Source organism: Callorhinus ursinus, unplaced genomic scaffold (assembly GCF_003265705.2).
Source record: "Callorhinus ursinus isolate GAN/ISIS: 27379988/994484 unplaced genomic scaffold, GSC_fseal_2.0 scaffold6, whole genome shotgun sequence".
In the NCBI taxonomy this organism is placed as follows: domain Eukaryota; kingdom Metazoa; phylum Chordata; class Mammalia; order Carnivora; family Otariidae; genus Callorhinus; species Callorhinus ursinus.
In genome coordinates, this window is record NW_027397068.1 from 74,835,936 (window position 1) to 74,859,042 (window position 23,107).

At 38.7% G+C, this 23,107-nt stretch overlaps 2 protein-coding genes across 9 annotated transcripts in view; one reads left to right on the plus strand and one right to left on the minus strand.

Moving 5' to 3' along the window:
- Positions 1-9,587, minus strand: part of PRKN (parkin RBR E3 ubiquitin protein ligase) — a 1,304,062-nt gene extending 1,294,475 nt beyond the window's left edge. For all 3 annotated transcript variants that reach the window (XM_073894189.1, XM_073894188.1, XM_025866444.2), the window contains exon 1: positions 9,456-9,587. In XM_073894189.1, coding sequence (XP_073750290.1) covers positions 9,456-9,462 — 7 coding nt within the window. In that variant the 5' untranslated portion in view covers positions 9,463-9,587. The remainder of the gene's footprint in view (positions 1-9,455) is intronic.
- A 209-nt stretch (positions 9,588-9,796) lies between these two features.
- The window catches only part of PACRG (parkin coregulated), a 582,662-nt gene continuing 569,351 nt past the window's right edge, over positions 9,797-23,107 (plus strand). For all 6 annotated transcript variants that reach the window (XM_073894193.1, XM_073894194.1, XM_073894197.1 and 3 more), the window contains exon 1: positions 9,797-10,259. In XM_073894193.1, the coding sequence (XP_073750294.1) occupies positions 10,104-10,259 (156 nt within the window). In that variant the 5' untranslated portion in view covers positions 9,797-10,103. The remainder of the gene's footprint in view (positions 10,260-23,107) is intronic.

The following is a 23,107-nucleotide window of genomic DNA, read 5'->3' on the forward strand; positions in this document are numbered from 1 at the left end:
CGACCTCAGAAAAGGAAAAATCAAGTAGCAGATTCACTGTCAATTCAACATCCTATATCTGTTATTCTTACGACACTTCAAAACTAGCTTTCAGATGGTGAAAGCCTTAAAGCTAGTGGTGGTCAGCTTAAAAGAACCTCCCCAGGCTGGTGGCCATGGCCTAGTCCCGGAGGCCTGGAAATGTGACTATGTGGCAAAGGGGACTTCGCAGATGCAATGAAATTCAGGATCTTGAGATGGGGAATGTAATCACAGGTGTCCTTATGAGAGGGAGGCAGAGGGAGATCTGACTACAGAGAAGCAGAAGGTGCTATGGCGGCAGACACCCAGACTGGAGCAAGGCAGCCAGGAGCTGAGACGCAGCCTGCAGAGGTCCAAGAGGAGTCTTTGCTGGGGCCTCCAGGAGCTGGTTCCTCTAACACCTGATGTCAGCCCCTTAAAACTCGCCTGGGATTTGTGTACTCCAGAACTGTAAGAGAATAAATCCGTGTTGTTTTAAGCCACCAAACTTGTGGTAATTTGTTACAGCAGCAACAGGAACCAAACACAGTAACTAAGCCACCCCTCACAAGTGTATACCACTTTTAAAAGTTAGTGAAATGATGGTGCTCATCTGTCTTCCAGAAAACACTACTTTTATGACCAGAACATGAGTTACTCGATGCCATGACTGGTAATTTATCTGACATAATTTTTCACAGAAATACAGTCAGTTCTACATATATTATAATGGTGATACATTTGTCTAATCCTTAAGACTATAACATTTATTGCATTTCTGTATTTGCAAAATATTATATGTTTAATGTTGAACAGCTGAAAAAAACACAAAACCACAATGCAAAAGAATTCCACAATCCAAAGATAGTAATTTGGGGGGATAGTTTCTGAAATTTTTACATATATAATGCTATCTAGTTTTCAGTTATGGCAACTAAGCTCTTATATTAATATTTTTAAAAAATATTTCTTAACTAATGAAGTCAAACATATTTATGAGGCTTAGATCATAATGTTAATATTCTTATTATCATCATTGCTTGAAGAAAAAAAAATGATGTCACCTCCAGAAATCTGACCTCAAATGGCATCACAACACATTCTCTAACTTCACCAGCTTAACTTGCATTCTATCAGGCATAAAACGATTAAATTGGCCGCAGAAGCCAGAAGGGATTTTTAATAAATTTATACACAAAGAATTGTGACAACCATGACTAGACCCAATAAAGAAGTTCCTCATATGTTAGGCCTCAAATAAAAGTTATTCCACAATGCCCCCCCGCCAAAAAAACAGAGTTATAAAATGTACAGTAGTGCTGGCCTGCCCAGCAGTTGCCAGGGTATAAAGGCAAGCATATACACCTGGTATAAAATCATCATACACTGAGAATAAATAAAATTATTTGGTGAATTCCTTGTAATTAACCAATGGGGGGGAACAATACATTTGGTAGAAATTTTGCATGTAGAGGGCGCCTGGGTGGCTCAGTCGTTAAGCGTCTGCCTTCGGCTCAGGTCACGATCTCAGGGTCCTGGGATCGAGCCCCACATCGGGCTCCCTGCTCCGTGGGAAGCCTGCTTCCCCCTCTCCCACTCCCCCTGCTTGTGTTCCTGCTCTCACTGTCTCTCTCTCTGTCAAATAAATAAATAAAATCTTAAAAAAAAAAAAAAGGAAATTTTGCATGTAGTGAGAAACTGCAAATGCCACGCACGTACATAAAAATGGACCATGAAGAAAAGAAAACTCTAGAGAGGACCACAATAAAGGAAGAAATGCCCTAAATTGCCAATGGCTGGGCATCTCACCAATTCTTAAATGTAGAATGGGAAGCAAATATCAGACCTCCACTATATATTACTTTCTGTTTGTGTCATGCAATTATGTCTAAATTGACTGCACAGTAAAACACATACAATTCCTATCCGATACTATTAACTCAGGCATCTTCATTTAAAAACATGTTTTGATATTGTCACACATAATTATCCAAGCTTGGTGAACGCCTACCGACTTGTGCAATCTACGTGTGTTTGTGCTCGGCAGCCCAGGTAAGCAGCAACTTACGGAATGCTGCCTCAGTTGTGCTTAAATCTGTACCTCTCACTCCCCAAGGACACGCCATGGAGCTGGAAAGGACTCCAAGCCAGAGTTCAAGGGTGGAAAGAAGCATGCTAGCGCATGAATTACTCTTCTTCCATCCTTACTTCTCCAGGCAGTAAGCCTAACTGGTACCCAATCCTCTGGTCAGCCTAAAGTTCCTCACTCCCCAAAACTGGATCAATGAACAAAGTGTATCCAGGACAAGATTCCTAAGAAAGCAAAATGCAGAAACAAGGCCTGTTTGCTGCAGACGGCTCCCTGTGTAGGGAAGGACCCTGGTGGGCCCCAGTCTGGTTAGTCATGCCATTCCCATTGTTACCCTCAGAAACACTTTCACAACCAACAGTCAAGCCCTGTGGAAACCAGCAGCAAGCGAGGAAAGAGCTCCCTTCTTAATTATTCAGACAACAGCTGCTCCTTCAAGTTGAAGAATGAAATGTCAAAATTCCAGTTTCTGAGAAAATGAAGTAATGTTGGGAAGAAAAACAGTAAGACACAAGGAAAGGGGGAGTGCAGGTGGCTTCTCTGAAAGAGAGACATTGCAAACTCAGTCCTATTTCTCTGTTATTCATGCAAAGCGAGCACAAATGTGTGCACGTTTGTGTTGATATACTACTTTTCTTCAGTAGTTAGGAAATATTTTTTAAAAATATTAATATAAGACCTTAGTTGCCATAACTGAAAACTAGGCGTGTATCCTACCTTTCCATGTTCTGGAAAATGCATCTACTCTGCACAGTAAGCTTAAAAAAGCACAATGTAGCTACAAAGGGCTTCATCTCAGGTCACCTAATTTATGTACTGAAACTCCAGAAACATTTAACAATAGGATTAACTGGTATATCCGTTAATTACATAAATAATGAAATTATCTCAACTGGAACACCAATATTAATTCCCTAATCACTATTTTTTTTCCCTATTTGATGAGGGTGGGAATAGGGGTTTGAGGGATAGGTAAGGTTGCTATATATTGTACATCTCAAGCTTTTTCCCTCTTCCAATGGTAAGGGCTCTAATGTTAACCTTTATGAGGGACCCTGTTCAAGTCTTACAGGAAAAGTGAATTGGAGAAATCATCAACAACCTATCAATACTATTAAAAATACAAACATTGGTCCACGGATGGTCTCAACACATGACCAGGTGTAAAAATACAAACTCTTGTCCAAGGATGGTCTCAATACGGGGCCAGTTGTATAAGTTACACAGATATTGAAAAGGAAACAACCCTATTTTGCACTACGCTGGGTCACTCAGGACCTCTGGCTTTGGCAACAGTGTTCTCCCCACCTACGGAAGAAACTACGAATAGAAACCTAAACATCGTGTGCCACATATCAAAGAAGGACATAGAGAGTACTTCTGAAACATGAATAAATTTAAAGCTTTAATAACATGAAAAAATACCTGTCAATGAGATATTGAATGCATTCTATAAAAATAAGGACTTTTTTTTTTTTTAGAAATGCAGCCCTTCATCAAAGATAAGTTAATGACATCAGAAATGTCGCCAGGCTGAGAAAAGCCATTTCCTACCCTACAACCACCCCCTCTCTCTTAGTGGAAGGCCATTTCCTGCTTGAGGGAAAAAGGAAGCCATTAATGCTTACCTGGACTTCCAGGCACTGTTGCACTATACTGTGGCTTTCCATTCCTGCCGGACATTGCTCTAAAATGTAATCCATTCATAATGCACTTCTGGATATAATGGATCACCGACTCCTCCTCGCCACTGCAGTGTAAAGCTACGGTCCTTGACCCCGCGTACAGCTGACAGACCAGGCCCTTCTAGCCTGGGGCCAGCCTGCTTCCTGTGGCCTCTGCCTCACGGCAGGGTTTTCATTCCACTGCTCCCTCTCCCTGCCCTGCCTCAGCTCATGTCTGTCCCTGCATCTAGAACTCGGCCTTCGTCTAATGAACTCCTGCTTGTCCTTCCCTGCCTCTGGACACAGCGGACCCACCAGGCTCTATCAGTTGCCCTCTCCAGCACTTCCCCGTATAAACCTCTATCATGATAGCTATAGTGTAGGGTTGCAAATATTTTTCTGTACACCTTCTACACTACGTGTTGTTACTAAGCTCTTGGTTGATTCCAAAGGAGGAGCTAATTGCTTCAGCCTGAGAAGTGTGAGAACTGACACACAGGTGGGATCTTAAGGGAAACTTGATATAAAGTTGGTGTCATTTGAAATGGATCCAGCAGGATGAACAGTAGTTTCCAGATGTACAACAGAGAGGAATAACGTTCAAAGCTGAGTAAATAACATGTGCAGAAGAAACCTGAAAATCTGTGGTGTGTGTGTGTGTGTGTGTGTGTGTGTGTGCGCGCGCTTGTGTGTGCATGTTTGTGTTGATATATACACATCTCTTTCTAATTACTCTGCTTCTGTTGCGGGGGGGGGTGGTATTTCTTACCCAAATATATGTCTTATCAGTCCAACTAGATCACAAACTCGACTCGGAGAAACAGTCTCATATTTCCCCGCGTCTTCCCCGGTAGGTGATATACACACACTTGCCACCCACCTGGACCTCCCCCCCCTGCACAGCACCACCCGATCTACTACCGCAGAAAGAACTGACACTGAAATCATCAGTGTAAGCTGAAATACCTGTTAATTCAGGGAAGAAAGGTTTCTATTCAGAGAAAATAGATACAGGAATAAACCTGGTAGAAGTCCCAGATAATTAGGACATACAGTACTGGGGGAAATATAGTAACCTTACCACAATTCTTTTTAACCAAGACACTCTCCTATAGGGGGAAGTAAATAAGCCAGGAAGGGGAGCTGCAACATAAATCAGCCAACTGTCATAAAAATTTCCTTCTTTAATATTACAAAACTTAAGAGAGAAACCATTCAGGTTACTACAAAGAAATATTTAAAATGGCTCATTAAATACAAATTAAAACAGAAATACTGAATAAGCACTGGGCCACAATTAAAGGCTGAAGAAACAGCAGGTAAGAAACAATTTTCATTGATCAAAGAACTAAAAGCTAACAGAATAGACAATTCTGCATTGAAACTGCTTTCATGAATATGAAGCATTTCGAAGTAAGATTTTTCCCCCATTTTTCAAAGAAGCTTTGGAGGCAGAAATGGATCTGCATATCTTAATATAAAGTACTTTCATTATATCATTTTCAAGCAATGAAGCTATGATGTTTCAAAAAAATGTAGACTTCAAAAAAATCCTTAGAAAGCGTTCCAAAATTGAAAAGGGCATAAGGTCATCATTTTAGAGCCTTTGGACCCAAAGAAGAACTGTACATAATTACACAAAATCACCTATGCAAAGATTCAGAATTTCCTTTATGACACAATTGTATTTTGTCATAAATAGGAACTTTTAGAGCCTATCTTGAGTACTTCAAAGTAGGGTCACATTTTTACCTAAAATTATTGAAATGGCAAAGTAGCAGTACATAGAACATTCAACTAGAAATATAAACTCTGCAACTTTAAAATTCACCCATATAAGTTTTAAAACAAATGTATAGATTCATAGGCAAATAGTAAAGTTAGATTGTACATTTATAATAGCAAGGGCATTTTTTTTTTCTATGTCTTTCACTCATGTATCCCTGGCACCTAGAGCAGTACTAGGCACACAGTAGGTGCTCAATTATTGGATCTGGTTTCATGAAAATAAAACAATATAAAATGGAAAATGAGAGGGTTTTTTCTTATAAATTCATCTTAAAACTTAATATATACTGTTTTTCATTTAACAGGAAGGCAAAAATAAAAATATTTTATGGTACACAAGGGGTAAATGGGCATTTTTATAAACACTGCCAGAGCCACCAAGCACAGGTGCGCAGCTTGTGCACTGCTCAAAGGCACTAAACCTGAGCGAGGATGGAAAGAGGCAGGGAGAAAAGAAAAACCCAGTAGATGCTCTGCTGATGGATGTGAGTCAGTCTTGAGGAGGATGTCTTTTTGAAATTTTTCAGTCCTGAGGAGCAGGGCAGCTTTTACTACCTTGTTGCATTAGACAGAAATGTAAAATAGGGTCACTTACTTTGGAAAAATTTAGAAATACCTAGAAAAATTCAAAATCTACTAATCCTTTGACTAGAAAATCCACCCAGAAATTGTAACAAGATTTTTACTTTACATATATGCTCATATATGCAAACAGAGATATGAACACAAACATTCCTGATGATAGCAATCTGTAAACCTACTGAATGCTCATTTATTGAAGAGTATTTGTATAATTTGTGTACATCCACAGAAAAAAAAAGTAAGCAAGAATTACTGTGGGGTGGAGTTGTAGAGGTAGATATATATATTTTCTAAGAGATAATTTAAATAATATACAGATGTGACTAGGCTTTGTTATTTTTTAATCAAAAATTTTTAAAGAATTAGATATTGAAATTTGAATTCCAATATTGACAACTCTGTTGTATACAGATGCATGCACTTTAATATCTGATACTACTCAAATACCTAACTCCAGTTCTACAGGAATTAGAATATACCACAAATATCACTACTAAAATTCAATTTTAAATAAAAAGAATTGCTGATTTTAAAAGGGTGAAATATGTTTTTAATAATGATGCCAGGGGCGCCTGGGTGGCTCAGTCAGTTAAGCATCTGCCTTTGGCTCAGGTCATGATCCCGGGGGGTCCTGGGATCGAAGCCGGCATCGGGCTTCCTGCTTGGCGGGGAGTCTGTCTCTGCCTCTCCCCCTGCTCATGCTCTCCCTCTGCTCATGCCCCACCCCTCAAATAAACAAACAAAATCTTAAAAAAAAATAATAATGATGCCAAAAATTATATTTTTCTAAGTAGAATTTTCTTAAGTCCTTCTATTCTGCTTTGTATCATCTTGATATCCTTCCCCATACTTCTCACAGTCATAATCACCAACTTCAATTAAACTATGTTTCTATGGCTGTCTGGGTCAGGGCATTTAACGTATCAGTCATAATCCAAGTGAGAAATATAAGTACATTTGAAACATTTCTGTGCCAAGAAGGAATCCTAGGTTTTAAGAACGTAAAAGGAAAGTTAATTCTACTGGTAGTGAGGTAACACTCAATCCTCTTTACTCCTATTGTACCAAGTAGCCTATTTTTGTTTTTCCTCAAAAGTAACCAAGATTTATATAAAGTGGAAGAGCACTATTTGCATTAAAGAGGGTGTAGCAATTAAAAAGAGCATAGTCATAAAGGGCCAAGTTCTGAGTAGCACAATGTCTTTAACAGAAAAAAACAATACAGTGATTTATATTTTGATCTCCAGCTTATCATTAGGTATAAACTATAATGCCTTTCCTGTCTCCAAAGTTTAGTCACAGAAACAAGAAACCCATCACTTCAAGACTTCCATTCAATTGCCTCCACTTTCACTTACCTTCCAACATTGTCCTTTCCACACTTTCCAACACACTTTCCAACACAACCAAGAACAAAATTGGCAATCAAGACTTTTATAAAAATGTGCCCACCAACAGAATTAGGCAATGCAACTAACTGTATAAAATAATTTCCTGCACACTGTCCAAATGGTTTTTATATGTAAGGTACTTTTCTTGGGAGGGAGCATGTTGTATTTATGTTGTAATACACATTTATTTGCACTATGTAAAATAGTATCTGGAGTATGAGAAAAAACATCTTTTAAAACCTACCTTATATTCTCCATGTAATTATGTTACTAATAACTGTCTAATCAAATCCAGAAATCATACTCTTCCTTCTCATGTCCCAAGTAAATGAATCCCATGAATTGCAAGTAAACTAAACAAAACTGCCTAAACATAGTTCATCCTAATAAAGTGTTTGTATAGCCATGTATTAGATAATAATTTAGAATTGTGATTTTTAGATCTTAAGTCCCTGTCTTTATATATAGCTTTACTATAAATTTGCTTTTAAAAGTATCCATGCACTAGATTAAGTTGAATTAAAATAAAATTTGCACAACTGTCTTCAAAATAAAATATAAATTATTTTTTCCTATAAAATACTGACATCATGGATTTTGAAAATTTTCTTCTTCACTGAATCTTTTCTGATTCAGTTCAGAGTTGTGTTTATAGTGGATTATATGTAATGGTCACCAAAAAAGTCTCAGAAGATTCATAAAAGTTTATATGAAAAATGTATTTATAAGAAAAAATGTCTTAATTGGATGACTCTCAAAAGTCATTCACCAATAGTCATACTATGCTAGAAAGGTAAGAAAAATTGGACATCATTAGGTTTTATCACTGCTGCAAAGACAGTGTCAGTTAATCACTGGCTTGACTCTCCCAGTGAGTAGAACATTTTACTTTTTTAACATTAATTTCCTTAAAAAAGACTTAAGACTTTATCAGTGCATACAAACTTACGTATTTTAAAAATCCACTTCTCATCTTTCTGGACAGACCACTTTTGACTTCAGATGTACTCATTGCAATCAAAAGTGCCTTGTAAGTGGCACTCATCAGGAATAATCCCCAAATAGGCTCACCAAATCTTCCATACACAATCTAGAGCGAGACTGTGTCATAATAAACCCCCCAAATAGCAATGGTTTCTAATCATACTGTGCATTTCCACTCATTTCAAAGATTACCGCTAAAAAAAAAAAAAACTTTTGGCTTAACAACCCCGGAAGGGAGAAACTTTGCTAATCTTATACATCACAGTATTTATAATAAACAATTATAATAAACCGTTTCCAAAGCTTTAATCACAAAAAGGCACCTAGGTCATTTTGTGTTAAACAATAATAATAGTTCATTACACAAATATTTAATCCTTGTTATTTACTCTTCTTTCATCTCAGACCTACAATGAGAGATTTAAAAGGAAAAATCGGAGGGAGCAAGACGTTTAAATCCCTTTGCAGGAATTTCTTTTGATCCTAAGCATTACTGCAGGTACCTTCCACCGGAGTTTAATGCTTCGCTAGGGTTTCCCCGGAAAGAGTCCTACAGACTTTGGGTCCCAGTCTGTTCCTAACTGGAAGGCAGCCACCAAGGCGCTCTGCGGGACCTGCAAACCGCCCCCCGCCAAGTCTGGCTGAGCAGAGCGCTCGCTGTGGGAACGCGCGACCCAGCCTTCACCTTGGCAGGCGCAGGGGCACCAGGGTCCCTGGAGAAGTTGTCTCCAGTGGGAAGCCTGTCAAACCACGGGCGGGGTGGGGGCTTAGAACACACACACTTATACTCCTGGCCCACGGAGGGCCCTGGGAGGCCCACGGCGGTCACTGAGGACGGACGGACACGGCCGCCCTGACACTGACAGTTGACAGCGGCGCGGACACCCTGGGGGTCCCTGTCCGCCGAGGCCTGGCGGGGCGGCGCAGAGAGGCTGTACCTGGCAGGCACCCACGTACCTATCATGGTCACTGGGCAGGTGGAGGCTGCTGGGCATGCAGGGACCTACGCGCGCACTGGCACCCACACGTGCCTCCCACCAGTGTGGCTCCGGGGTTAAATCTTCCAGCCCTTGCCTCCCCTGTGGCCGGCTGTCGGAATGCGCACGCGCGGACGGCGCGCAACAAGGCGCCTTCTGGGAGTCGTAGTTTTACCACGTAGTTTCTCCTTACCCCGCCCCCGCCCCCGCCCCCGCCCCCGCCCCCGGCCCGCCCCCGGCCCCCCCACCCCCGGCCCGCCAGCCGCCGCCCGTCTTCCGCTGGCCGCCTTCCGCCGCCATTCCGGATTCAGGCCCAGGAAACGTACGTCACGGGAGGACTGGGCCATTCGGCCGCAGTGTTGACGCGTCGCTTAGCAACCAGGAGGCTTACCTTTGGAAGCTTGTTGCGGCTCTTGCTACGGTCCTTCCCTCTTCCCGCCCCTCCCCTCCCTCAACTCCCTTCACCTAGGAGCTGCCAAACATCTGGATCAACCTGGGCACTTCGAGGGGTTGAATTTCTACCAGTAACGCGCCTTTTTACATTTTTTCCCGAACTCCTTCTCACATCCGTAAAACCCACTGATTCTTGTACTACACGTTTTATGAGAACAAGGCATTTTCTAGGAAGATGGTGGCAGAAAAAGAGACCCTGAGCTTAAACAAATGCCCAGACAAGATGCCGAAGAGGACCAAGCTGCTGGCACAACAGCCGCTCCCGGTGCATCAGCCTCACTCCCTGGTTTCTGAGGGCTTCACAGTCAAAGCCATGATGAAAAACTCAGTCGTAAGTGATCTTCCTGCATTGAATGCACTCGCCCCGAATCAGGGGACACCAGATTATAGATGTTGGCCGGCCCTATGATGGATTCTGAATCTGTGTCCTGGGTGGTCTTTGGCAGAAATGGCAATTCCCCTGCAGACGGTGCCCAGCAGAGTGTGGCGGTCCCGGCTAGGTTGTTAGAAAGGATCTTGGGCAAGTGAGGTGCTATATCCCATTTATAAGCACCTTCCTGATAACTCATGGTTTCTAGACCACCCCGAATTACTCTTAAACTATTTACACGAAAATAAAAAAGAGCCTCTTTACTTACTGATTCCTAATCGAGCGCCACTCAGCAAAGGGCCTTCTAGAAGGAGAGTTCTTAGAAATCATAAACTCTTGTAGAATTTGACATGTGCTGATGTACACCTAGAAGCATGAACTCGTTAAATCATCTACAGTATGAAATCTCATCAATTCAACCTAAGGAATTTTAGAATATCCCTGCATTTACTTTGCTCTTTCTTACAAAATAGCATCAGCCTGTTAGAGCACTGATAGGCAATTTAATATGAAGTCTATTTCCAGACCTTTTAAATGATAAATTTTAAGCTTCAGTTCAAGTATTTATGACTATTACTATAATTCGTATTTAATTTCTATGATTTGTGGTAGTAAAAATAAAATATTCTCAATACTTTTGGGGGGAAAAAGGTTTAAAATGCATGCAAGTGATTTCGCTACATGCATGATAGATTTAAAAAAAAACTTTCATATTTAAACAGCTTTAAATTTGGTATGCTAAACCAGGTTTTACTTCTGACTGACTAAGCAAGCTCCTGTCTGGGAATGAGATATTAATAATAAATGGAGCTTTCAAATTCGTATAATTTACACTCTCGGAGCATCTGACTTATTGTATAGTAGCTCATTATGTTAAATGAATAGCGTTGCTTTCAGTATCACATTATTTCTTTTACATACCCCATCCTTTACCTACGTGAACGAAACAGATTACCTCTAGATCCCTACGTCAGATTACCGTATTACTACACAAAATGATATTTGGATTATTGGAATGTGTGTCAGTTGGTTTACAATAATGAAAATTTGTGGAAATAGACTAAAACTCCAGCTTGTTGTAGTTGCAATCCTTTTGCATGGTTTTCACATAAGTAAGTGGTCAGGGGGGTCAAGATGACTCATTTATCAGCAGTATAGAATACCATAACCATTCAAGCTAATTATTTGTTTTTCTTCGACACAATATTTCTAATTACAATCTTGGTCATTTTTTCAGTGTTATATTTGCTCACAGACATGTAGAAAATTGGTCAGATTCTCTCTTTTTCTAAATTTATGTTTATAATCATGTTTATTTTTTAACATAGCCTTATACCGAAAGTCATAGTTTCTGGAAAATTAAGTATTCCGAGTATTACCAAATGAAGTAAATATGCTTACAAAACTTAAATAACAAAAAACATTGTGAAGCAGCCTTCTTTATAAACAACTTATTGAGTTAAATATCTCCTTATTTTTGTATTTTTAGGGAAAGTCTCTTAGTGTGATAGCTATATTTCCATGAAGACCCTCAAAATAGGATGTGTCACTCTTCCACTTCATTTAGTGGGAAATTACAATTCATAGATGCAAGCATTATCCACTTGTCTATTCATTCAATCAGAAACTCTCTCTCTCTCTCTCTCTCTCTCTCTTTTTTTTTTTTTTGGTTAGCTAAGCTAGGAACTTGCTAACCGTAGGCACAGTTCTGAAGATTTGGGATCAGCAAAAAAAAGTCCTTGTCCTTAGTCCTCCAAGGAAAACTACCACACAATAGGAAAGTCTTGATAAAAGAAAGATACTGTTTATACAAAAGAACTTAAGTGGTATAGGAAATAAAACATTTCCTTTTTATATCCAATATTTACATTTCACCATTTCTGTCTTCGACAGTTTAAACCTTTTGGCATTAAAAAGTCAGAATAGCTCTATCTCTTTCTAAGTTTTATTTCTATTCGGAAAATAATGTGCAGGTCTCCAGCTTTTCTAAATTACAACCTCTGTCCCAAAGCTGACACCCAAATCATGTTTCCAGTGTTGGGGCTCACCTTCAGTTGCCTCTTTGAAACACTCCCTAATTAAATGAGTCACCATCCAGTGCTCTTCCACAAAAGACATACACAGCTAAACCCTAAAGAGTTCTGTGGGCACTCTCGGTGTTTCTTTGAAAATGCTCTAGTAACATAAGTAAATACACTTGATCATAAACAGATTTGATCAGGTGGGCTATACAAACAGAAATCCTTATTTACACAGTCGTAATCTATGTATAAGAATAAAATATGTTTCTAAAATAATAAACATAAATGGCCAGTTTTTTAAGACCCAATTGTCAAATACTGTTCTTCCTTTACTTCCTTGAAATTATTGTTGCATTCTGTATGAAAACAAGTAAGGAGAAAATTCCTGAAATCAGAGACTAATATTCAAATTCATATTGTTACATTTGCCTAAAAAGACTGGTAGGACATACAGAATTTGAAGATTTCATAGTCCATTTCCTTTTAAAGGCCTTGTTTCTTGGTATGTTAGAACCTATAACCAGAAACCAGTAGCTCAGTGTTGTGTTGGTTTAACCTCAACTGACAGTAGATGCTTTCTGTGCTAATACACTTTATCATAGAACAAGTTAGGATTTGGACCCAAAGTTATGATTATACAGAAGTTGACTTCAACTGAAGCTTTGTACTGTAGCTTTCCTTTTCTATAGACTATAGATGTTTTATGTTCAAAGCTTAGGGGAATGGGAGAAATAATTCTTTAATATTGCTTTACTTAGAGATGTTCATACTTACTAATCATATATTCATTCAACACAGAGTGGTTTTGGTCAGTATTTATAAATTATGTATTAATATATCGATTTGGCTGCTTTAGCAGAGACCAAATAACAGTAGTTTAACTAATCTGTTATAGATAAGTCCAAGTTTGTTTGGCACTGTTTGTATATTCTTCCTTTGTATCCTGTAGGATGATGCCCTGGGTCAAGGTGGGCTTACCAACACCAGGGTCAAATCCCTACCTTCAGAAAGAAGGAAAAAAAAGAAGCAGAGAGCTTCCTTTTAGAGGCATGACTCAGACACTACACCCTACTTCCATTCACATCCCACTGGCCAGATTTTGGTCATAGGCCTTTATTTTCCCTTTGTACAAAAAAACCTATGAAAAATTGACCCTTGATGCAACTCCCAGGCCCCTATACCTGTTTCATCAGGAAAAGGGCTATGAAAGTCATATAGGTGCAAAAAGGCATAATCTCCAACACCTCCTTCAGGCATGGGGAGAGAAAAATGGGTAGGGAGAAGCCTACAGGAAGAGGCAGGAAGAAATGGGAGGACACGCAGCCTCATTAGGAATGCATGTCCCAAAAGTTGCACTTGTCACTCCCGCTGAAATCCATTGCCAAAACCTAGTCATATCACCACAACCAGTTGCAAGAGAGGCAGGGAAATGGAGTCTCTGACTGGTAGCTCTATGTCAAGCTGAAATTTGAGGCATTTTATTACTATAATAAAGGGAAAAAGGGAAATGGGGCTATGATTAAAAGTGTCCACCACCACTGCTAAATATGCTATATTGCTAGTGAAAAGGAAACATACAAGTAAATACACGTCTGTGGTAAGGCTTACAAATATTTACTCAGTATAGTGGAAGTACTAATGATGAGGGGACCAAGTGATAATAAACTGATTGAGGTCCTGTTTTTACAATATCATCCAAACTGGTCTCTAGCTTCCATCCACCAGTTGTTTGTTTGTTTCAATCATCTATCAGTATTATCACATCTTTTCAGTACAAAATTCCCTTCCCATCACTGGTACCTCCACAGGACCAGCAAGGTCTTCTGTGATGTAACCCTACCCCAAGGTTTTTATTTCATCTCCCCCTATTCTCACGTCCTGCCACTAAATTAAAACTGTAACTCTTCATTGTTGTGATGTCACTCATGTTGTTTCGGTTGTTTGAATGCCCTCCTCCCTACATACCTGCACACCCACGTTCACTCAGACATAATGTAACAGATACCTGCTGACCACAGACTATGCCAAGCCCTGTTTCAGGTGCTGGCAAATTGAGAAGGCAGGAAAAAGCAGAACCCATCCTGTCAAGGAGCTTTGATTTTTGTGGCCAGCTAAATGCGGACTACTTCAAGAAGACTTCCCTAATTCTCCCTCTTTGCCAACCCAGATGGAAACTTATCCTTTGCTCATTGTTTTCTACTGTGTATTATAGTTACTTTGACTCATGTTTTATCTCCTATAAATTCCCTGTGTGGGCAGAACCCATGGCTAACCAATTTTTTTCATCCTCATCAGTGCCTAACAGTGTACTCAGTAAGTATCTGATGAATTAAGGTAAGCAAATCTACCTTTTCTTCTTGTTTCATCTTCTCCCTCTTTCTTGTTGCTTTAATTATTATATGTCTTAGTCTGGGGTTTGTTTGTTGTTGTTGTTGTTGTTTTTTTAACAACCCTCCCCCAATTTAGGAGCTCAGAAGATCCCTTTAAAACTCAGCCAGATCAAGGCATTCCTTATCTCAAACCCTTCAATGGCTCCTCATCTCAGAGTGAAAGTTCAAGTTCTTACACTCCTGTAAGGTCCTAAGTAATCTGGCACCTTTTCTTCTTTATCCGTATATTTTAGGGTTTTCTTCCTCACTCATTCTGTTCCATCCACAGTAGCTTCCTTGCTGTTCCTTGAATATGCCAGTTGCCCAGTTGGCTCAGTGCCTTTGCTAGTTGAAATGCATTCCCCCCTTACATATCACCATCTCCTGTTTGTTCAGTTTTTTGTCAAAAATTAATTTTTCAGTGAAAGCTTCCCTGACTATTTAAAATTTCAACCTCTTAATAATCTCTTCCATCCCTACTCCAGCACACTCATCTTCTTTCCATTTTATGTTTTTCCCTAGGGAATTATTAGTATTTTACTCACTACTGCATCTCTAGCTCTAGAAGAGTTCCTGGCACATAAGAGGTGCAATTTTTTTTTTTTTTTTGGTCAAATAGATTAATGAATGACCTATCTTTTATACTATAATGAGACAATCATCTTTGAATTAGCAACTTCAAGAAAATGCTAATGGTGTTATGTAAATATAAAATATAGGAATTAGAATAATTTACAAATGTTTTATGCCATATTTTAACTACCTTATTATAAAAGTTGTACATGCTCATTGTAAAATGTTAAAGTGGTTTACAAAAGCTTTCCCTTATCTAAAAATTTTAGTTTTTTTACCCCCAAATCCTCTTATAATTTTAATGTTCTATTTTTAAAAGCTTTGCTTTTTCCTGATTCATTTTTGTTTAGGAAGTGGGACAGACAGTTTGAATTTATTTTTTTTCCAAATGACCAGAGGGTTCTTACATTATCCTTTACATATAGTTAAACTAAATTTTATAAAATATCTTCCTATTTAATTTCAATGACCTAGCAGTGTTATATGTATATTAAATATAGTAGCTTTTTATATGTTTTAATATATGATAGTCATTTTTATTCCATCTGAGTTTCCAACCCATGTTATGAGGAGACAAGGCAGATTTTTTTTTCCTCCACTTAGCATATAAATCTCAGACAACTTAATTTTTTGTTGTTATGGTTTTAGGACACTTATTAAATGGTAGAGCAAGGAACAGAACTTAGATTTCTATATATTTCTGACTTGGACCAGTCCTCTATTGATCACTTGTTTTTTAGACTTCTGTTAATGCATGATATGCCAACATAAGTGTATCACCTGATGAATATTAAACCAAAGACACTGGTCCAGCACCCAGATCATGAAATGTTATTAACATAGAACTCCCTCAGGCCTTTTCCAGTCACTGCCCAAACATACCCCCAATTTCAATCTTCTGATAACAGATTTGCATTTACATCCATGAAATCCTTAAGTCCGTAATTGTTTTGTGTCTGACAATTAAATTTGTGTGACTTACCCACATTATTGCATATGATTATAGACCCTCCATACTCATTCCTGTGTAGTATTTTTGGGTGTCTATAGAACATTTTTTTTCTGTTCTTCCACTGATGAGGATTTGTATGACTTCTAGGTTAAGATCGTCACAAATGGTGTTACTAGGAAAATTCTTTTTTTTTTTTGGAGAAAATATGTATAAATGTCCAAGAATATATTCCTGGGAATTTCTGAGTCTTGGGGTATGAATATGTTTGCTTCAGTAACTACATCAAAATCATTTTCCAAATTGATTTTTCATATTTAAACTCTTGCTAGCTCTACATGAGAGTACTGTTTGCTCTATCGTCTAGTTGCTATTCTCTTTATTTTGCATTTTAGGTATTCTAGTGGGTGTATAATGTTATCTCGTGAATTTAATATTAATTTTTATTATGACTAATGAAGCTTAAAACTTTTAAAAATATATTTATTGGTCATTTGACTATCCTCTTTTGTGAGGTGTGTTTTCAAGACCTTTGGGTGTTTTTCTCATAACTTGATTTGGCTTATTTATTTATAGTCCTTTTTAATTTTTCATATTCTATTCTACATGATATAAGGCATTTATTAAATGTATATATTCCAAGTATAGTTTTCTACTCTGAATTTCCTTTCCATCCTCTTCTTCTTCTTCTTTTTTTTATAAGAGAGAGTGGGATGAGCTGGGGGTGGGGTGGGGTGGGGAAGGAGAGAGAGGGATGGGCAGAGGGAGAGGGACAGAGAGAATCCTAAGCGGCCTCCATGCCCGGTGCAGAGTCGGCCTCAGGGCTTGAACTCATGACCCTGAGATCATGACGTGAGCCCAAACCAAGAATTAGACCTTAACTGACTGAGCCACTCAGGCACCCCCTTTCCATCCTCTTAATGGTGACTTTCATCCCTCTTTTGTAAAAATACATACTTTGTGTGAAAAAATTATCTCAAATGTTTTATTTATGCATTTATTTGTCAGGTGTTCCTCAACTAAGTTCAACAGTCTGACAATGAAATACATATACATTAAGACACAAGGCTTTGAAAATAAATTGGAGTTATCAGAAACAAAATAGAAGAAACAATAGTGAAACAATGAAATAAAATATAATTAAACTAGAAGGCCTGAGATAAAGCAGAATCAGTTTTGCCATTCATACGGGCAGTGTATTTATTGATTGATGTTCAGATTTCGTTGTGAGCTTCTTGGCATTGGCTGCTCAGAGGGGAACATTATACACTTGTTATCACAAAAGAAGTAGCCTATCAATCCCTGCAGCGTATTCAAGCTTTCTCTGCACTGAGTTCTCAGAGAAATTGATGTTGTAGCAATTTTTAAATTTTTCTTTTATTGAAGTATAATTGACATATAATATCCTGTTAGTTTCAGGTGTATATCATAGTGATTCTACATTTTTATACATTACAAAATGATCCTGGTGATAATTCAACTTACCACATATCACCATAAAAAGTTATTATGTTATTGACTATATTCCCTATGCTGTACATTACATCCCCATAACTTGTTTTATCACTAGAAGTTTGTGCCTCTTAATCCCCCTCACCTGTTTTGCCTGTCCTCCAGTTCCCCCTGTGGTAACCAGCAGTGTGTTTCCTGTATCTATGAGTTTGTTTCTGTTTTGCTTTGTTTCATTTGTTTTGTTTTGATTTTGATTCAATATATAAGTGAAATTATACAATATTTGTTGTTCTTTCTGACTTATCTCACTGAGTATAGTACCCTGTGGGTCCATCCTTGTTGTTGCAAATGACAAGATTTCATTATTTTTCATGGCTGAATAATATTCCAATAGAGAGAGAGAGAGACAGAGAGAGAGAGAGATCTCAAATCTCCTTTATCCATTCATCTGTCGGCAGACACAGCTTGCTTCCATATCTTGGCTATTGCTATTGTAAATAACACTACAATGAACATACCAGTATATATATCTCTTCAAATTATTTTTTTATTTTCTTTGGATAAATACCTAGAAGTAGAGTTGTTGGATCACAGGGTAGTTCTAATTTTAATTTTTTGAGAAATCCCAATACTGTTTTCCGTAGTGGTTGCAGCAATTTACGTTCCCACCAACAGTGTATGAGGGCTTCGTTTTCTCCATATCTTCCCCAACACTTGCTATTTTTTGTCTTTTGATAATAACTGATCTGACAGGTGTGAAGTGATTATTTCATTCTTGTTTTGACTTGCATTTCCCTGATGATTATTATGTTGAGCATAGAACATTGAACATCTTTTCATGTTCCTGTTGCCTATCTCTATGTCTTCTTTGGAAATATGTCCATTCAAGTCCTCTACCCACTTTTTAGTTGGGCTTTTGTTATTGTTGTTGTTGATAGTAAGTTGTATAAGTTCTTTATATATTTTAGCTATTAACCCTCCTTATTTTGTATATGTTTTATAGATATTTTCTCCTAGTCCTGTATATGTTTTATAGATATTTTCTCCTAGTCCCTTTTCATTTCGTTGATGGTTTCCTTTGCTGCATAAAAGCTTTTCAGTTTAACGCAATTACATTTGCTTATTTTAGCTTTTGTTGCCCATACCTGAGAAGACTGGTCCAAAAAGTATCACTAAGACCTATTTCAAAGAGCTTGTTGCCTGTGCTTTCTTCTAGTGATTTTATGATTTCAAGTCTTACATTCAGGTCTTTAATCCATTTTTAATTTATTTTTGTACATGGCATAAGACAATGGTCCAGTTTCATTTTTTGCTTTTACTGGTCCAGTTTTCCCAGCACCATTTATTGAAAATACTATATTTTCTCCATTGTATTATCCTTGCCTTCTTTTTCATAGATTATTTGGCCATATGTGTGTGTGTGTACTTCTAGGCTCTTCATTCTATTCCATTGATCTACATGTGTGTTTTTGTGTCATTAGCATACTGTTTTGATTACTACAGCTTTGTAATATTGTTTGAAATCAGGGAGCATGATGCATCTTGCTTTGTGGTGTGTTGTGGTGTCATACAAATTTTTGGATTTTTTTATTCTAGTTTTGTGTAAAATACCACTGTGTTTTGTTGGGGGTGGCATTGAATCCATAGATTACTTTGGGTAGTGTGGGCATTTTAACAGTATTCTTTCAATTTATGAGCATGGTATGTCTTTCCATTTCTTTTTTTTTTTAAGATTTTATTTATTCATTTGACACCGAGAGACACAACGAGAGAGGGAACACAAGCAGGGGGAGTGGGAGAGGGAGAATCAGACTTCACACAGAGCAGGGAGCCCGATGCGGGGCTCGATCCCAGGACCCTGGGATCATGACCTGAGCTGAAGGCAGACGCTTAACGACTGAGCCACCCAGGCGCCCTGTGTCTTTCTGTTTCTTTGTGTCATCTTCAATTTTTTTCCCATCAATATCTTATAGGTTTATTTTTTTAAGATTTTATTTATTTGAGAGAGAGAGCGATAGTAAGAGAGAGCAGAGGGGGGGAGGGGCAGAGGGAGAAGCAGGCTCCCCACTGAGCAGGGAGCCCGATGCGGGGCTTGATCCCAGGACCCTGGGATCATGACTTGAGGAGAAAGCAGATGCTTAACTGACTGAGCCACCCAGGCACCCCAATGTCTTACAGATTTTAGAGAAGAAGTGTTTCATCTTTTGGTTAAATTTATTCCTAGGTATTTTATTCTTTTTAATGCAACTGTAGGTGAAACTGTTAATTTTTCTTTTTGATGGCTCATTATTAGCATATAAAAACATGACCAGTTTCTGTTAATTTTGTATCTTGAGACTTTATTGAGTTCATTTATTAGTTCTAATAATTTTTTGGTGGAGTCTTTGGGGTTTTCTATATATGGTATCATGTCATCTGCAGTTTCTTTTTCCTTTTCAATGCGGATGTCTTTTACTTCTTTTTCTTGCCTAATTGCTCTGGCTAGGACTTCCAAAATTATTTTGAATAAAAATGGTGAAAATAAAGTGGACATCTTTGTCTTGTTTGTGGTCTTAAAGGAAAGACTTTCAGCTTTTCACCATTAAATATGATGTTAGCTATGGGTTTGTCATATATATGGCCTCTATTATGTTGAGGTACATTCCTTATATACTTTGTTGAGAGTTTTTATCAGAAATGGATGTTGAATTCTGTCAAATTCTTTTCCTGCATCTATGAGATGGTGAAATAATTTTTGTTTTAGTTTTGTTAATGTGGTATATCATGTTGATTGATTCGTGGATGTTGAAGCATCCATGCACTACTGGAATAAATCCCACTTGGTTGTGGTGTATGATCCTTTTAATACATTGTTTAATTCAGTTTGCTAATATTTTGTGGAGGATTTTTATTCATCAAGGATGTTGGCCTAAGATTTTCTCTTTTTGTGGTGTCTTTTTCTGGTTTTGTCATCAGGGTAATGCTGGTTTTGTAAAATGAGTTTGGAAACATTCACGTTCTTTTCTCTTTCTTTTGTTTTTTAATGATTTGAAAAGGATAAGCACTAACTCTTTCTTAAACTATTGGTAGAATTCACCTGTGAAGCTGTCTGGTCCTGGTCTCTTGTTTTTTTGCGAATTTTTAAATTAATGATTCAATTGTATTACTTGTAACCAGTCTCTTAAGATTTTTTTTTTTCCCAAAGATTTTATTTATTTGACATAGAGAGAGAACAAGTAGGCAGAGAGGCAGGCAGAGGGAGAGGGAGAAGCAGGCTCCCCGCTGAGCAGGGAGCCCGATGTGGGACTCGATCCCAGGACCCTGGGATCATGACCTGAGCCCAAGGCAGACGCTTAACTGAATGAGCCACCCAGGCACCCCTCTCTTAAGATTTTCTGGTTCTTCATGATTCAGTCTTAGAAGATTGTGTGTTTCTAGATATTTATCTATTTCTTCTAGATTTTACAATTTGTTGGTATGTAATTGTTTATAGTAATCTCTTAATGATCCTTTGTATTTCTGTGGTATCAATTACAACTTCTAGTTGGGTTTGGCCAGCAAACCCTGAAACGGTGAATGAAAAGATTATTCCAGACACTTAAGTAGGACAAAGGAGAGGGCCTGGTGAGAGGCCTTGAGTCAAGCTCTACCTCCATTTTATTATGCATGTTATTGTTACATCAAAGAATCAAGATTAGAAAGGAATGTAAAGTTTCAATATCTAGGGCAGTGACATTTACAGGCATTGTGTGATTAGAACTATCTGTGTTCGTGACCTGCAGGCAGGGAGTAGGTGACTATTAAGGATTCATGCAAAACCTAAGTTAAGCATCTGTCCCCTGGGAGATAGTGTTGGGCTGTTTTCAGCCCAGAAATCTAAAAGGAGACCCAGTTTTCTGGTCACTCCTTCTTTGCTTCTCAAGTAACCCCTCCCAAGGAGGTTTGTGTTTGTCATATCTTCGCTAGCCAGGCATTGTGAATTCCCACATTCCCGCCTTTCTTATTCTTTGCAGGTTGGAGGTTTTGCTGCAGTTGTGCCAGGTTCAAATCTCGAGTTTCTCCTATTGGGGAAAGTGGTGTTATTCCGATTTTGCAGACTACAAAGAGAAGCAATAGACAAATGAGTAAAATAAAGGACAGTCTGATGAGTCCCCATTTGGTATTAGAAAACCAGTTTTTTGGATTTAACCATTGTAGATTGTCAGAGAGAATACCCTGTTTTTTTGTTTCTGCTCATGTTCATTAATGGTGGTGAGAGAAGATAAAACCTGTTTCTTTAAGTTGTGAATGTCTAAGGTTAAATGGTCTCAAAGGGAGCCTTGAAGATGTTTTTTTAATTTTTCCCCAATCATACTGAGTACCATTCCAGTGTAAAGGGGCCTTATGGGCCTTATGGGCCCCGTCACAATTAAGATTCTGGGGAAAAGCCAGGGCCTCCTGTTTTTCTCCCAGGTATTCTGTTGCTACTTCCATCGGGTGGAGTCTCCCTAACAATTTTTTTTTTAAAGATTTTATTATTTATTTGACAGAGACACAGAGAGAGAGAGAACACAAGCAGGGGGAGTGGGGGAGGGAGAAGCAGGCTTCCCGCTGAGCAGGGAGCCCGATGTGGAGCTCAATCTCAGGACCCTGGGATCATGACCTGAGCTGAAGGCAGACGCTTAACGACTGAGCCACCCAGGCGCCCCTCCCCAACAATTTTTGCTCGATCATCTGTTGTAATTGGAATTCAACCGGAGTTCAGTTGGAATTCAGATTGCATTATACACAATTTGATCAGCGTGTTGGGCAATTTGGATGGTATGGGGAGAGCAGCTATGGCCATGCTAGTGGTCATCAAAATGGAGCTAGTGCTACAGTGCCTGCTCTGCGTAGGCCTAGAAACCTGCACGGCCTTGTTAATTCACTAAGTGCCTGATTAAGCATGCTGAGCGATTTGGATTCCTCCCAAAGCCTGTAAGATTGACAGGGATACAGGCAAAAGGCTGTCTTTTTTAAAACAAAGATGTGAGTAGCTTTTTGGCTAAGTGCTGTTGTAATTACTTCGGCAGGCTCCATAATAATATTGGAGGTCTTGATAACATAGAGCCCATGCTCCTTAGATAGGGATATATTGGCTCCAAGTAAGAAAACATAAGGGTATGATATACAGAGTTAAGTATAATCAGTAAAGTTCTTATGAAAAATCATGAGGAATTGTAGTATTCTCCATGCCGCACAGAGAGGGGGGGAAATACATGTCCTGGCTTCCAGAGGGACGATTGAATCGGGAGAGTTAAGGCCTTTGCACCAGATTATAGGAGAGGCTGCTCTGCCGATCCAGCTCCCCTTGCTAGCTGGATGGATCTTAATCTCTGTCTCACTAGCTATTAAATATCCTCTTGGACTCCAGGCTGTAATAGTATGATTATCTAGATGAAGGATATGGGGATTAAGAGCTCGACATGCCTCCCACGTCATGCTCTC